The sequence below is a fragment of the Astyanax mexicanus genome, chromosome 2, assembly GCF_023375975.1.
Source record: "Astyanax mexicanus isolate ESR-SI-001 chromosome 2, AstMex3_surface, whole genome shotgun sequence".
Classification (NCBI taxonomy): domain Eukaryota; kingdom Metazoa; phylum Chordata; class Actinopteri; order Characiformes; family Acestrorhamphidae; genus Astyanax; species Astyanax mexicanus.
Window position 1 is genome coordinate 57,625,464 of NC_064409.1, and position 15,038 is coordinate 57,640,501.

General features: G+C 44.0%; 1 protein-coding gene across 2 annotated transcripts in view; it reads left to right on the forward strand.

Moving 5' to 3' along the window:
* dapk2b (death-associated protein kinase 2b) overlaps nt 1-15,038 on the forward strand; it is a 59,229-nt gene that overhangs the window by 21,902 nt on the left and 22,289 nt on the right. For both annotated transcript variants that reach the window (XM_015601364.3, XM_007228260.4), the window contains exon 3: nt 8,018-8,239. In XM_015601364.3, the coding sequence (XP_015456850.1) occupies nt 8,018-8,239 (222 nt within the window). The remainder of the gene's footprint in view (nt 1-8,017; nt 8,240-15,038) is intronic.

A 15,038-nucleotide genomic window follows, 5' to 3' on the forward strand; every position in this document is an offset into this window, starting at 1 on the left:
CCCTAGCTCTTGGGTTTATCCGCCCCTCTACCTCCCCAGCTGGTGCAGGCTTCTTCTTTGTGGGGAAGAAAGACGGTGGGTTGAGGCCCTGTATTGACTACAGAGGCCTCAACAAAATCACCATCAAGAATCGATACCCCTTACCCCTCATGTCATCTGCCTTTGAGGCACTGCAGCAGGCCACCGTCTTTACCAAGCTGGACCTGCGCAGTGCCTACAACCTGGTCAGGGTCAGGGCGGGTGACGAGTGGAAGACGGCGTTCATCACCCCGTCCGGGCACTATGAGTACCTGGTCATGCCGTTCGGGTTGATGAACGCCCCCGCCGTCTTCCAGGGGTACATAAACGAGGTGCTTCGGGAGGCCTTGGACCAGTACGTGTTTGTTTACCTGGACGACATTCTCATCTACAGCCGGTCCAAAGACGAACACGTCACCCACGTCCGACGGGTTCTCCAGCTCCTCCTGGAGAACCACCTTTTCGTCAAACTTGAGAAGTCCCAGTTCCATGCGCAGACCATCTCCTTCCTGGGTTTTGTTGTGTCTCACAACACACTGCGCATGGACCCCACCAAGATCAAGGCAGTGGAGAACTGGCCCCAGCCCACCTCGGTGCGCCTGGTCCAGCGTTTCCTGGGCTTTGCTAATTTCTTCCGTCGATTCGTGAAGAATTTTAGCTCTGTGGCCGCCCCGCTAACTGCCCTGACAAGGAAGGCGTCGGGACGGTTTAGCTGGTCCACAGAGGCCCAGGAGGCATTTGATGCCATCAAATGCCTGTTGACCAGGGCCCCAGTTCTCCAACTGCCTAATCCGGGACTTCCGTTTATCGTTGAGGTGGATGCCTCTGAAGTAGGCGTAGGGGCAGTCCTGTCCCAGCGATCGGGGCCTGGGGGCCGACTGCACCCTTGCGCCTATGATGTGGGAGACCGGGAGCTCCTGGCCGTGAAACTCGCCCTGGAAGAGTGGAGGCATTGGCTTGAGGGGGCGGAACACCCCTTTCTGGTCTGGACAGACCACAAGAACCTGGCCTACATTCAGCAGGCCAGGCGTCTGAACCCACGCCAGGCCAGATGGGGGTTGTTCTTCACCCGGTTTGACTTTATTTTGTCGTACCGTCCTGGGTCCAAAAATGTCAAACCGGATGCCCTCTCTCGCCAGTGGGAGCCCCTCCCTCTTCCTGTGGAGCCGTCCACCGTAGTTCCCCCGGCCAGGATCTTGGCGCCCCTCAGGTGGGGACTGATGGACGCCATTAGACGGGCCCAGGAGACTGATCCTGATCCAGGAAACGTTCCCCCAGGTCGGGAATATGTACCTTCCTCCCTCAGGAGACGGGTACTCGCCTGGGGCCATGCTTCACCTCAGACAGCGCATCCTGGGGCCACACGCACATTAGAGTTCCTGCAACGTCGCTTTTGGTGGCCTCGGATGGAGCAGGATGTGCGCTCCTTTGTGGCCTCTTGCGCAGTTTGTGCACGATGCAAGGACCCCAGAACCAAGCCCACGGGTCTTTTGCACCCTCTGGCTGTTCCCTCACGTCCTTGGTCACACCTGTCCCTTGATTTCATCACGGGATTGCCTCCGTCTCGGGGCAACACCGTGATACTGGTCATTGTGGACAAGTTCTCCAAGGCCGGACGCTTTGTGGCACTGCCCAAACTGCCATCTGCACAGGGAACAGCCGAGGTGTTGCTTGACCAGGTCGTCCGCATCCACGGACTGCCCTCGGACATAGTGTCAGACCGTGGTGCTCATTTCACCAGCCGGTTCTGGGGTGCCTTCTGTCGTCTGTTGGGGGCGGAGGTCAGCCTCTCCTCTGGGTTTCATCCCCAGTCCAATGGTCAGACAGAGAGGGTCAACCAGGATCTGGAAAGGACCCTCCGCTGTCTGGCTTCCTCCGCCCCGTCTACCTGGTCTGACCAACTGAAGTGGGCGGAGTATGCCCACAACACACTCTGGCACTCTTCTTTGGGAATGTCGCCCTTTGAGTGCCAGTTTGGGTATGCTCCGCCTGCTTTCCCTGGACAGGAGACAATTACGGGGGTGTCCTCGGCTGAGCAGACGGTCAGACGCTGCTGCCGAGCCTGGAGAAAGGCGCGGGCTGCCCTCTTGTCTGCCCGGGCGATCCAGAAACGCCACGTGGACAGGCGGCGGAGGCCCGCCCCCTCGTATCGGGTTGGCCAGCAGGTCTGGCTTTCGGCCAAGGACCTCCCGTTGCGGGGTACCCCACGCAAACTGGCCCCGCGGTACGTGGGGCCATTCAAAATCACTCGCCGGATTAATCCGGTATCATACCGGCTCGCCCTGCCACCCGCCCTTCGAAGGGTCCACCCGACCTTTCACGTGTCCCGCCTTAAGCCCTACCTCTGTTCTTTGGGTCCGGCTGCTCCCCCGGGTCCCCATACCATTGGTGGTGCCCCCGCCTACACTGTCCACCGGCTCCTGGACTCCCGAAGGGTACGCGGGGGTCTCCAGTATCTGGTGGACTCGGAGGGGTACGGGCCGGAGGAGCTGTCCTGGGTCCCGGCTCGCCACATCTTGGACCCGGAACTGGTCAGGGCTTTTCGGCGGGACCGTGCGGCGGGTTTAGGGCCGTCGGGTGCCGCCCCTCGGGGGGGGGGGGGTCCTGTAAGGGCTGGTGCCAGATCGAGGCATCCTCCAGGGCATCGGAGGGCGCGCCAGCCCAGCGCCGAGGGTTGATTTGGCTAATTACCAACACCTGCTATGAACATCTTAAAAGCAGAGCCAACCAGCCACTCGGCGCTGGATCTTTGAAGCTCGTGAGAGCGAATCTATGCCCGTTTTTCGAGCGAGCCTCGGCTCTTTTTCTCTTGTCTTCCCTGCTATCTCTTTGGAGAGAGTATTGTTCGGCACACGCTGGCATACTCCTCCCGCATAAGTATCTTCCTCTATCCCTTTCCTCTCTCGAGAGAGTCTGCTGGAGATAGAGCTGTGTGCTCTCTCCTGTGTGTGTGTGTGTGTGTGTGTGTGTGTGTGTAGCAGCCGCGAGGCACGCGGTTTTGCTCACCTAGTCTCTCTCCCGCTGTTCCTCCCCTCTGTGGTGGAACAGCATTTAATCCAAAAGCACCTCAGTTCAGTTTGTTTTCTTTGGAAGCCATTTTGTTTAGTTAATCCTTCACCTCATCTCATAAGAGGTAGCCGTAGCTTCCACGGCGAGCCTTGTTTACAATTCTCCCCTTCTCTTTCACTCACGCTAGGCGTGAGGTTTTGTTTTCCGCCCGTTTTCACTCTCCGCCCGTTTTCGTGGCTCCGCCCCTTTCGGCGGAGGCTCTTTAAAAGGCGATTAAAGCGGCCGCATCCCAATCCGCTCGCTGGTGCAGCGGTTAGAGCACTGGGCTGCGACCGCGACAGCCTGAGTTCGATCCCCGCGTGGAGCGGGGTTTAATAATAATAAAAATTGTGTATATATATCTATATATATATATATATATAAAATATTATTATATAATATTAATATATATATTTACGATTATATATTAATTCTTCTTCTTATTATTATTATTATTATTATTATTATTATTATTATTATTCTTTCTCTTGGGTTTACCTGCTTTGAGATCTACTGCTCTGCACTTGGGTTCTAAAAACCTTCTGAGCTGGAGAGCTACTGCTCCCAACCCATTACAATTCCAAACCCACATTATCACAGCAGATGCTCTACACTGTCACCGAGCTTGATGAAGATCGTCATCATTGAGTGAATCAAACGATCAAGCTGATCTCACTGCTCCCGTTCTGCCTTTCACTCTGCTTTCTGTAATAACTACATGGGAGGCAAACATGCTAACCACTAAGCCACCATGCCACCCAAATACATTAGTACTTCCACTTCCTCAAATGTGATTCTTAAACTTCAGATTCTACTCAAGTCACTTTTTTTTATAAAACACTTCAGATTTTATATATTCCTGATTATTTCTGGTGCTTCTTCCGTTGTACTGGGATGGATTTTGCTTGTCGAATACATCTTGGAGAGACAGATGTGTTTACAGTGCTATACTATGTGCTTCTATAGTCTCTCAGGCCACCTCCTAAAGGGGTTTAAGCAACCGGATTTGCTGCATTGTGATGCTGACTGCAACAGGCATCTGCTGGCTGACATATCTGACATATCTGATGCTGCAGTGGCTGAATTCACATGTTTTAAAGATATACGAGATCTGTGCCTGTATTTGAGATCTGTGCCTGTGTGTGAACCCGTCAACCTCTTCAGTACATCTGTTAGTACACACAAAAGGAATCTGGCAATGACAAACCAGTTACAGAACACAGCCTTGTGTGACCTTGCACCAACTTATCTGTCTGCTCTCTGACATTCTCATGCTCCTTCACACTAGCTAAGGTCGTCTGTTTCTGGTTATCTGTCTGTTCCCAGGTTCAGGCTGTCTTCTATGGGTGGAAGGTCTTTTAGTGTTGCTGCTTCCACACTTTGGAACTCCCTACCTTCTTCTGTCTTATCACTTTCCATCTTCAAAGCTCAGTTAAAAGCGAATTCCTTTTTCAGAATAAATGTATTCTCCTTAATTTTTTGCTTTAATTGTGAGTTCCACATATTAGACTGATTTTGAACTTGTTATGATTCAGTGCTATATCCTGTAAGGTTGTTTGAACTAGGATGAAACAGATATATAATAGTAATAATAATAAAAAATGCCTCTCTGGCCAGATTTTGTATACATTTATCCCTTGTCTCTCTGTTGCGCTCGGAGTGACTTTATTTTCTGCCCGTTCTCGTTTATAAAGGCGTTTTTTCCCGTCGTGTCCCAATTAAATCCCGAAGCAGTGTGTTTATTTATTTATTTGTTTCAGAGGAGAGGAAGCGTTTGGTGATCTTACACCACACATGATTGGTTGGTGAGTTTACTGCGCCGCAAACCGCATATATAATTAAATACTTCTCAGTAGGTTTGGGTCCACATTGGACAACGTTTTGGTCCAGATCTGGACCGCGGTCCGCCCATTAGTGACCTCTGTATCAAATAATAATAATTTCCTCAGTTTAAATTCTTTAAACCCTTTTCACATATTCTTTTAGAAATACTGCATTGAAAGAGTCCAATTTCATAAGCATGCCTTCATCCGCAGAGGCATCCAATATGTAATATTTTCGAAGTGCGTCACACAGTCCAGTCTCCGTCAGTCCGCAGGATGACTGTGCTAGACAGAATCTGTCTCTGTATAACACATTTCAGACGGGACACATCATTCCCTGTTCTGTCTCTCTCAGTGCCCTCCTAATCACTCTCCACCTCCATGCTATCTCCACTCCTGAGCTGGCCATCTGGAGTGAGCACTGGAAGCACTCCGTCTTAATGGGCCAGGCTGATATAGAGAGCAGATAATAGAGCAGAAATGAGCTACAGCATCAGACGCAGGCCTGCTTAGTCAGCTCTGATACAGCTTCCTGCTCAGACACTCCCCACTGAGTGTTATGGTGGTGATGCAGCCTGCCATAACTGCAGAGACAAGATCATATCCCGGATTTAACTTTGAGACAGCGAGACGTTTCCTATATCTGCTCCTGCTGTCCATTGTTCACATTTTTGGCATCACTGAAATGGATATGGCACAGCTGTGAGCAGAGGAACTTACAGGAAGGGATTTGTGATGATAGGGCAATGCATGCTATGGAATATTGGTGCAGTTAGTGTTTTCTGAGGCTGTACAGTAATGTAGTGATCTCTTCTTTGTTTTACAAGATTTTTTATTGCAGCATTTCAGATGAGTTCATTATTAATTGACCAGATTATATTGCTGATCTTTCTTAGCAGACAAAAAAAAAATGCATATTTACAATTTGTTTTTATTTCTTTTCATTTTAATTTCTTTCTTTTTTGCCCAAAAGAGTGTGTGAATGAAGTTACACATATATAGAGCACTCAGCACTCATCCACACCCACACACTACTTTATCTGATCTCCATGTTTTTAAACTGTGTGAGGAAAGAAGGAAGGAAACCCACGCATGTATGAGGAGAACTCGGACACTCCACCAAGACATGGACTTGAAACCAAGCACTACAAGGCGAACTTGCTAACCACTAAGCCACCATGCTGCCCAAAAGAGTGGGTGGTATTAGAGCTGAATATTATGAGCAAAATGTGTATTGCATGAAACAGTATATATGTATATATCATGAATCAGTATTGTTTAATTTTTGTTATTTATTACATTTCTATATGTGTTTATATTTTTTTGTGAATGGCTGCAACCTCTAACATCCATCTAACATGCCAGAAGTCATGGGACAGAACTGTTGCTAACGTTTCTCACAGATGTTCTAATTAAGCCCTTGCCTCTACAGATTGTGATTGCTAGATAGTTTATAGTAGCAGTGGGTTTTAAAGTGGATTTTAATCTTTTATATAATCATGAGTACAATCATGAGTAGCGAGCCGGTTATTTTAAATCAGGCGGACGTGAAAACTGCCCAGAGGTATTTGTGGTGTAAGCATGTGTATGAGCTACCTAACGCTACATTGTCTTTCTGTATTCAGAATTGACTTGATGTAGGTTTTGGCAAATTGAGTTGGTGAGTGTATCTGTGACTAGCAGATCCCAGCAACCTGAAAAGCTTTGGATAAACCTTAGTCAAACTTTTAAGTGCTGTGAACCTTCATCAGGTTTAAACAGAGATTATCAAAGTATAACATCTTTATTTGTTTACAAATTACAATGCATAATCACCTGAATTCTTCATCAGCTGTGTTAGGCCCTATTTAGAGGTGTCAGTTCTACCTGTCCTTCGCTGACTACTGACGTTTTTTTCCTCATACAATGCGCTTTTTTGCCTGTATTTTTGATTTCTTGTTTTTGAGCCTGCTTTGTATTTTTTTTACCTTGATTTTTGCCGTCTGATACTACCCTGCCTGTGTATGACCTGTATGACCTATTTCCCATTTCTGGTGTGGTATATCATTGCTACTGGTGTTTACTGGTATCAACATTGCTTTGTTTGACTATCCCTTTGTCTTATACTTTTATTTTTAAAAAAGTATATTTTGATTTACATCTGCACATGTCTGAGTTCTGCCCTGCCATGATACTGACGGAATAGTTGATAGTTACGATACTTTTTCACTAAGCAGCACAATTCATACTAGGAAAAAGAGTAGCCAGTATTTACCTTCAAAAAACGTTCTGTAAGAAAGCTGGAGTGTATCCAACTTTACAAAAAATGCAATACAACCGGATCATAAGGCTTCTATTTCCATGACCTGATACAATGTACACCAGACAAGAATGCTGCTGTTTTTGGTGTCAAGTTTGCTTCTGTTTAAACCACCAATGGTTTTGATCATCAGGAATTTGATGAAGTTCTTCACCCTAGATAGTTATGTTGAATAGTTGGAAGCTGTGTTGTAAGAATGCAGGAGGAAGCAGAGCCAGAATGCATGGCACAGTAGTAGCATGAGTAGGAGGAAGACATTTCTCTACTTCTCTCCCTCTCTCTCTGTTCTTCCTACTCCATAGCTCTCATGTCATGCTGGCCAGCTGAAGGATTTCCTCTCAAACTCTCACTCTGTGGGAGGTGATTTGTTCTCAGTTTTGGTTGTGCCATTGGGTGAAGTACTACAGTGCAAAGCTGTGTTGTGGCAAACAATGCATAAAGGATATATAGTCAATTTACCTTCACTTAGTAATCAGTATGTGGGAGGCATTAATTAAAGACAACAGTATTTTCCATATTTTTCATATATTTTTTGCTGGAGCTTATAACTGGCCAAACACCAAAATGAGTGTATTATCTCTTAAACAATGGAAACTTGAATAAAAACATTAATAAATGTGAAAGTATGACCTCAGTAAAAACACAATTATGTCTTGCTTCACAGTCAGCTCAGAGGAATGTTCTAGTCTAACGTAACTCTTTCTGTGATTAGTGATTTCTGCTATTATAAGTCATAACATGAGAAAATAAATGTAAAGCAAGATCAATTCCTTATACATTCATAAATCAGATTTAATAAGCTCTAACCAGTGTTTTTCCTTTCTTTCAGTGGACAGTTTGCTATAGTGAAGCGATGTAAGGAGAAGAGCACAGGAGTGGAGTATGCAGCAAAGTTCATAAAGAAACGACAGAGCAGAGCGAGCAGGAGAGGAGTGCGGCGAGAGGAGATCGAGAGGGAGGTGAACATTCTTCAACATCTCCAGCACCCCAACATCATCTCACTGCATGATGTCTACGAGAACCGCACCGACGTGGTCCTTATCCTCGAGCTGTGAGTAATATTTACACATATCTTTGGAATAGGTCTATGTTGCAATTGGGAGTTGGACGATATAGAGTATCATCTATGCCAGCATACTTAGAATGTCTCTATAATGTCCAAATGGCAAATAAAATATATTCCTCTGTTTATATTTTCAGCTCCAATCAGATGGTATTAAAAAAACACTTTCCTGACTTTAATTTTACAAGTGGCATATGCAGGAATTTAAGCAGATAAAATGTTCCAAAACACCTCAGAATTTACTGTACTACTGCCTTCTACAGTTATATCAGTAATGAAAAAAGGAGTTTCAGTTTAGTTCTTCAGCAGTATTAGCATTGACCGCTAACCATGTCTGATTGGTTAGATTAAAAATTTAAACTGTGAAGCAGTGGGACAAATAAAGGAAGGTTTTCCCAAACATTACAATGCGCACAGTATTTTGGAATAGTAGTGCTCTGGAAAAAAATAAGAGACCACTTCAGTTTCTGAATCAGTTTCTCTGATTTTGCTATTTTTATCAAATTCCAAATAAAAATTTTGTCATTTAGAGCATTTAGTTGCAGAAAATTAGAAATGGCTAAAATGACAAAAATGCAGAGCTTTCAGACCTTAAATAATGCAAAGAAAACAAGTTCATATTCATAAAGTAAACCAAGTCCAGAAATCAGTATTTGGTGGAATAACCCTGGTTTTTAATCACAGTTTTCATGCATCTTGGCAATTTCTTCTCCACCAGTCTTACACACTGCTTTTGGATAACTTTATTCCACTCCTGGTGCAAAAATTCAAGCAGTTCAGTTTGGTTTGATGGCTTGTGATCATCCATCTTTCTTTTGATTATATTCCAGAGGTTTTCAATTTGGTAATATCAAAGAAAGTCATCATTTTTAAGTGGTCTGATATTTTTTCCAGAGCTGCATGTGGTGTTAGTAACCTAACATTACTACTCAATATTATTCTAAGCTGTGTGCAGTTAGCTGTAAAAAAGCTAAATGAAGTTACCTAAATACGTCATTGTGCTCGATTTGCCTCATGTTTAGTGGATATTTGATTTGCTGTACATCTACAGTATGTTGCCAACTTTCTGATTGGTAGTCAGCCGGAACTTGTTTGTGGTATGCAGGCAAATCTGAAACGAATATCAGATCTCTGGAAATGATGCCAGGGGTCATGTGGGGTTTTTCATGCGTAATGTGTGCATGGAAGCATGGGCACCCAATTAGGTTTAATTGTTGGCTGAATTCAATCAGGGCTTTCGGTGAATGGCAGAAACTGTCAGAGGCAGTCAGCTGCTCTCATATTATTGTTATAAAACATCTAAGTGGAGCCACGAGGGAGATAGCCAGCTGGTCGAGTTTTGTTGTGAATTGTTGTGAATTGCTGCGCTTGTGCCTCTCACTGTAGTACACAGCTCATTTTAAAATATTGGAAGGCAAGGCCAGTTCTTTTGTTTTTTTTCTGAACACTAAAGGCTGTGTTAAACGTTTGCCAGAATTTCAGGTGAGCAAGAAGAATCAGAACAGATTGAAGGTAGTAAATTACGGAATATCACAATATATTACGGTACATTTAATTAAATATATTGAATTATTATTTGATGTATCCCTTGCAATAACTTTATTGTTATTCTTTCTAGGTTTTAATCACAACCTATTTTAGTTGATGTTTGTACCATAGACTTTGTCACTTCATTCTCCTCATCAGGAAGTGAAATGCTGCTGAATTGAGTATTGTTTTGGGTGTTATGATAACTTCATCTAAATCCTTCCACTTTTTCCCATGAATAGGCCCTCCATTGTGTTGGCTCTATATTTTGTTTCATTGTCGTACTTCATAATGAAGTTATTACCAATTAGACTGAATGTATTTATCTGCACATTAACAGAGAATTGTTTCTGAGACTTCTGTATTGTTCCTGCTGCTACTGTCATAAGTTATATCTTCAAATATTAGTGATGAGTGAGCCTCTGCCAGTCTGCAATGACACTACCTCCACCATGCTTGACTGATAAGATAAAATGTTTGGATTATGAGCAGATGAACAGATTATTCTTTGTCTCATCAGTAAATTTCTTCAGTGCAAATTAAAGAGGGCTTGTGATTCTTGCTACTGGTGGTGGTTCTTGTGACATGGCCTCTGTTTTCAGGGTCTTCAGGGCCCAACTGCTGTTGTTTTCCTTGCACAATCTGTTTGATGTCAGGTTGTTAATATATCAGTGGTTTATTTCATTTCCAGAACACTGCAAAAATTTGTACTGGGTTTGCTTGTGCAGTGGCTCTGATCAATTTATCTTTTATTCAAATCTTTAAAATTGCGTTCTTTTCTTACAAAGACAGCAATTTTAATGTTGTTTTATATGTTTAACAATAAACACAGAGCTCAAACCAAAAGTAGACATTCAAGCTAAACGGACAGTCCAACAGATTGTCAGTCTTACAAAGCATTACTGGCCTGTAATACCAGGATATAAAAGTAAAAATATAAATATAAATGAATTGGCTTTATCATTCCAGTAAGTTTGGGGGTTGTAGTTACAAATCTTGTCAGTGAGAATGAGACTAAAATGAAGAGGAGACAGAGAGAGAGTGTGTGTGTGAGGGTAAGGTTTTTTTTTTCAGTTCAAAAGATAGTATGATAAACGCAAGTTTGGTACATGTGGCTATACGATATTGCTTAAGTTTGCAGCATTTCTGTGGTTAAAGACAGCTTCATGTTGTTGCAGAGGAAGTACATGTTCAGTTTTGGTTGTAGACGTGAGATAGAGCGTGAGATGTAGATGTGAGAAAGTCTGGTCAGTAAATGTGGGCCTTAGTAGCAAGGCTCAACTTCAGTGTGAACTTAGAACTTAGAGTGTAAATAGCTTTTCCAAAAACAGCTCGCTTTTTTTATCGCTCAAAAAGCATTGCAGAGCAAAATACAAGTAAAGCACAAAGAAAGCTTTAGTTTTACAAGCTGTAACTTTTACTATCAGCTGTCCAACATAGTCCAGCTGCTCTGGAGGCAGTTTTTAAAAGTTAAAGGTCTCAATCCATCGTGTTTTCATTCATTTTAAAATATCTAGTTGTGGTCTCTAGTATAAATGAATGCTATGTGAGCTAAGTGCTCAGGTGTTTCTATTTAGCCCTGCTTTAGATCCCTAAATTAGAGGTCTCTGAAGAAAGACAGGTTTTGGCTCTTGCTCTTCTGTATGTAAGGGAGGATGTAAAGTCATTTGTTGCATGTGGTCACATGACAGTGCCCAAAATGTGCTGTTAACTGTATGTTTCTGATTGATCAATGCTGTACTATTCGCAGTATAGCAGTGGCACTGAGGTGTTTAAAAACTCCAGCAGCACTGCTGTGCTTGATCAACTTGTACCAGCACAACAGTACAACAGTACCAGTACACCACTACTAGGGGTGGGCGAAATGGCTCTGAAATAATATCACAATATTTCATGGCATTTTCACGATAACGATACTTTTCGCGATATGATAAAACACTGAATTAGAAAAAATATTTAGAATTTTATTATTGCATGCACTATGATATGGCTAATTGAGATTTAAAAAAAAAAGAATTTTATCAGATTTGTAACAGAAGTCAATGATCCAGAATGTCATGATACTAGTAATGCATTTCAAATATCTCCATATATACAGGACTAAAGTAAAATAAATGATACTGGACAGATATGATCTGTATGTAGTAGATCCATAATGGAAATGAGAACAGTGTGAATTTTTTTTTTGCAAAAAACGCAAAAAAATAGTACCCTGAAGTGGTAATTAGGGGTGGGTGATATGGCACGATATTTCAGGGTATAATATCATTCACGATATTCAGAATTTTTGGCGATATTATCACGTACGATAAGATATAGCACACCCCTAACCACTACCATTTCCTCATTGTCACTTCAGTGCTGAGAATGAGCCACAACCCAAATAATAACAGCTCTGTGGTGATCTGTACTGTAGGGATCTGACCATTGCAGAACAGGGTGAAAGAAAGATAATAAAGTATGCAAAAAGACTACAGTTATAGAACTATAAACTAATGGAAAATGGAAAAATTTGTTTAGAAACAAGGGGGTATTGTTAATGGTATGGGTGATCTGTGTTTATGCAGCCGTGCTGTTTGTGCTTTCTTAAGGTCAGGTCTAGCAATGGTTAAAATATACAAATCTAAAATAAATAAATGCTAACTGCACAGAGAAATATAAATAGCTTATGTAGTTCAAGCTTATAGGCTCTAATATGTAAAAACTCCTATTTTTAAACTAGCAGTGGATCTTCTAAATACAGGCAATAATCCACTGCATGAGGAGGCTCTGTTATATTTCTTTCTCGTCTTCATGCTCCACTAGAAACATGTCCGCTTATTTCCTTATATTTGGAAATATCTAGCCTCATCTGATTCAGATGTTCGGCATCTGACTGCCTATCATGCTCTGAATGCATGTCATATTAAGGTAACTCATTCAATTTTCTTTTCTCCGTATTTATTTATTTTTTTTATCTTTCTGACGTCTCTGATTTTTATCCACTGGTTACAAATTATCTGTCTAGAACCAGAAAACTTAATAGAATGATCTAACAAGCTGACATACATGACTAAATTGCATTTCATACTGGAAGATTGACATTTCTAACACTACTAACTCTGCAGCCATCAAACCAAGCTGAACTGCTTGAATTTTTGCACCAGGAGTGGCGTAAAGTTATCCAAAAGCAGTGTGTAAGACTGGTGGAGGAGAACATGCCAAGATGCATTAAAACTGTGATCAAAAAACAGGGTTATTTCACCAAAAATTTCAGAACTCTTAAAATTTTATGTTTTGGCAAGAGCTTGGTGATATGCAACATATGATAATACAGGGATTATGATTCAGTATATCGCAATAAATTGCGATATTGTAAGCAAGACGATAATTTGTGATTGTTTAAATTAAATAAAAGGAAAAGTGTCGTAGTATAAAAACCACACTATAAAATTTATAAAATCTGAGTAAAAAAAAGTTAATGTAACATATCACAGGCAGGATGCAAATACAAGTCTGTTTTTTTATTAGTGGCCATTAAAAAACAAAAACTGGGACAAAGAAACAACACTGAGACTAAAAAGACTAACAACAAAGACTATAAAACAAACAAAGGACAAACAAGGTCTATCAAACAAAGAAGCAAAAGATGCAGATACTTGATGGCGGCGCGCAGTAGTGCAGCGGCTACTCACGCTCCTAGCGAACACCCTTTTTTGAGCTGTTTTTCCGTCGGTTCTGAACCCAACTTCACGCACCCCACCGAACTTTTGAGGATTATGGACAGTTTGGTCAGTAAAACAGCAACTTTGGACAATAATATCCGAGCTACGCTGGGCGAGCTACAGCTCCTCCGCGCTCCGGCGTGGGGGAGCGGATCGCTGCAGACAAAGGGCAGGAGGAGGCGGTGCCAGCGGCGTCAGAAGCGAGGTAAACGCGGTGGTGTGCTAGCCAGGCTAAAGGCTAATGCTAACCGGCCCCCGATTCCGTCGCTTTTCCTGTCTAATGTCCGCGCTTTGGATAACAAACTGGACCTGCTGCGGCTGAGGATGAATGTTTCTGAGGAGATGAGGAACTGCGCTGTGATTTGTCTCACGGAAACCTGGCTGAACCAGACCATGCCGGACTCAGCCTTCCAGCTCGCCGGCCGGCAGCTCTTCCGAGCGGACCGCAGCCTTTTATCTGGAAAATCCCGGGGGGGCGGTTTGTGCGTCTACATAAACAAAGGTTGGTGCACAAACTGCGTGTTGGTAAACAGCCACTGCTCCGAGGCGACAGAACAGCTGACTGTGAAGTGTCGCCCTCACTATCTGCCTCGTGAGTTTTCGGCGGTGTTCGTGATTGCTGTTTACATAGCACCGGATGCTAATGCTAACAACGCGCTGAAGGAGCTCCATGACAACATCAGCTTGCTTCAGAACAAGCATCCGGACGCGTTCTACGTGGTAGCGGGGGATTTTAACCACGTAGAACTGAAGAACACGCTGCCGAGGTTTTACCAACACGTGAACATCCCAACGCGAGGTAATAATACGTTAGACCGCGTTTATTCCTCCGTGAAAGACGCTTACAGGGCATTCCCGCGCCCCCACCTCGGGCTTTCAGACCACATCTCCATCATGCTGGTCCACGCATACCACCCCCCGCTGCGACGCTCCAAACCCACACAGAAAACCATCACGGTGTGGCCCAGTGACGGCGACGCTGTGCTGCAGGACTGCTTCGGCTGCACAGACTGGCAGGTCTTCAGGGATGCTGCTGAGTGTGAGGGGGAGCTGGATCTGGAGGAATACACATCTGCTGTTCTTGGGTACATCAGCAAGTGCACTGAGGATGTCACTACCACCAAGACTGTGACTTGCTACCCCAACCAGAAGCCCTGGCTGAACGCAGAGGTGCGTTCTCTGTTGAAAGCCAGGGATGCTGCCTTCAGGTCTGGAGACCCAGACGAACTCAGAAGGGCTAGAAGAGAGCTGACTGTTGGAGTTAAGAGGGCAAAAGCTGCATATGCTCAGAAAATCCAGGGACACTTTTCCTCCCAGGATCCACAGAGCATGTGGAGGGGCATCAAGTGCATCACGGACTACAAATCCAACGCTGCACAAAGCTCCAAAGACCCATCCCTGCCTGAGGCTCTCAACAAGTTCTACGCCCGCTTTGAGAATCCTGACACCCCCCCCAGCACCAGACTCCCACACTCACCAGGAGAGGAGCCCCTCACCAGCAGAAGTAAGGAGAACGCTGAGAAGGATCAACCCCCGAAAAGCTGCTGGCCCGGACA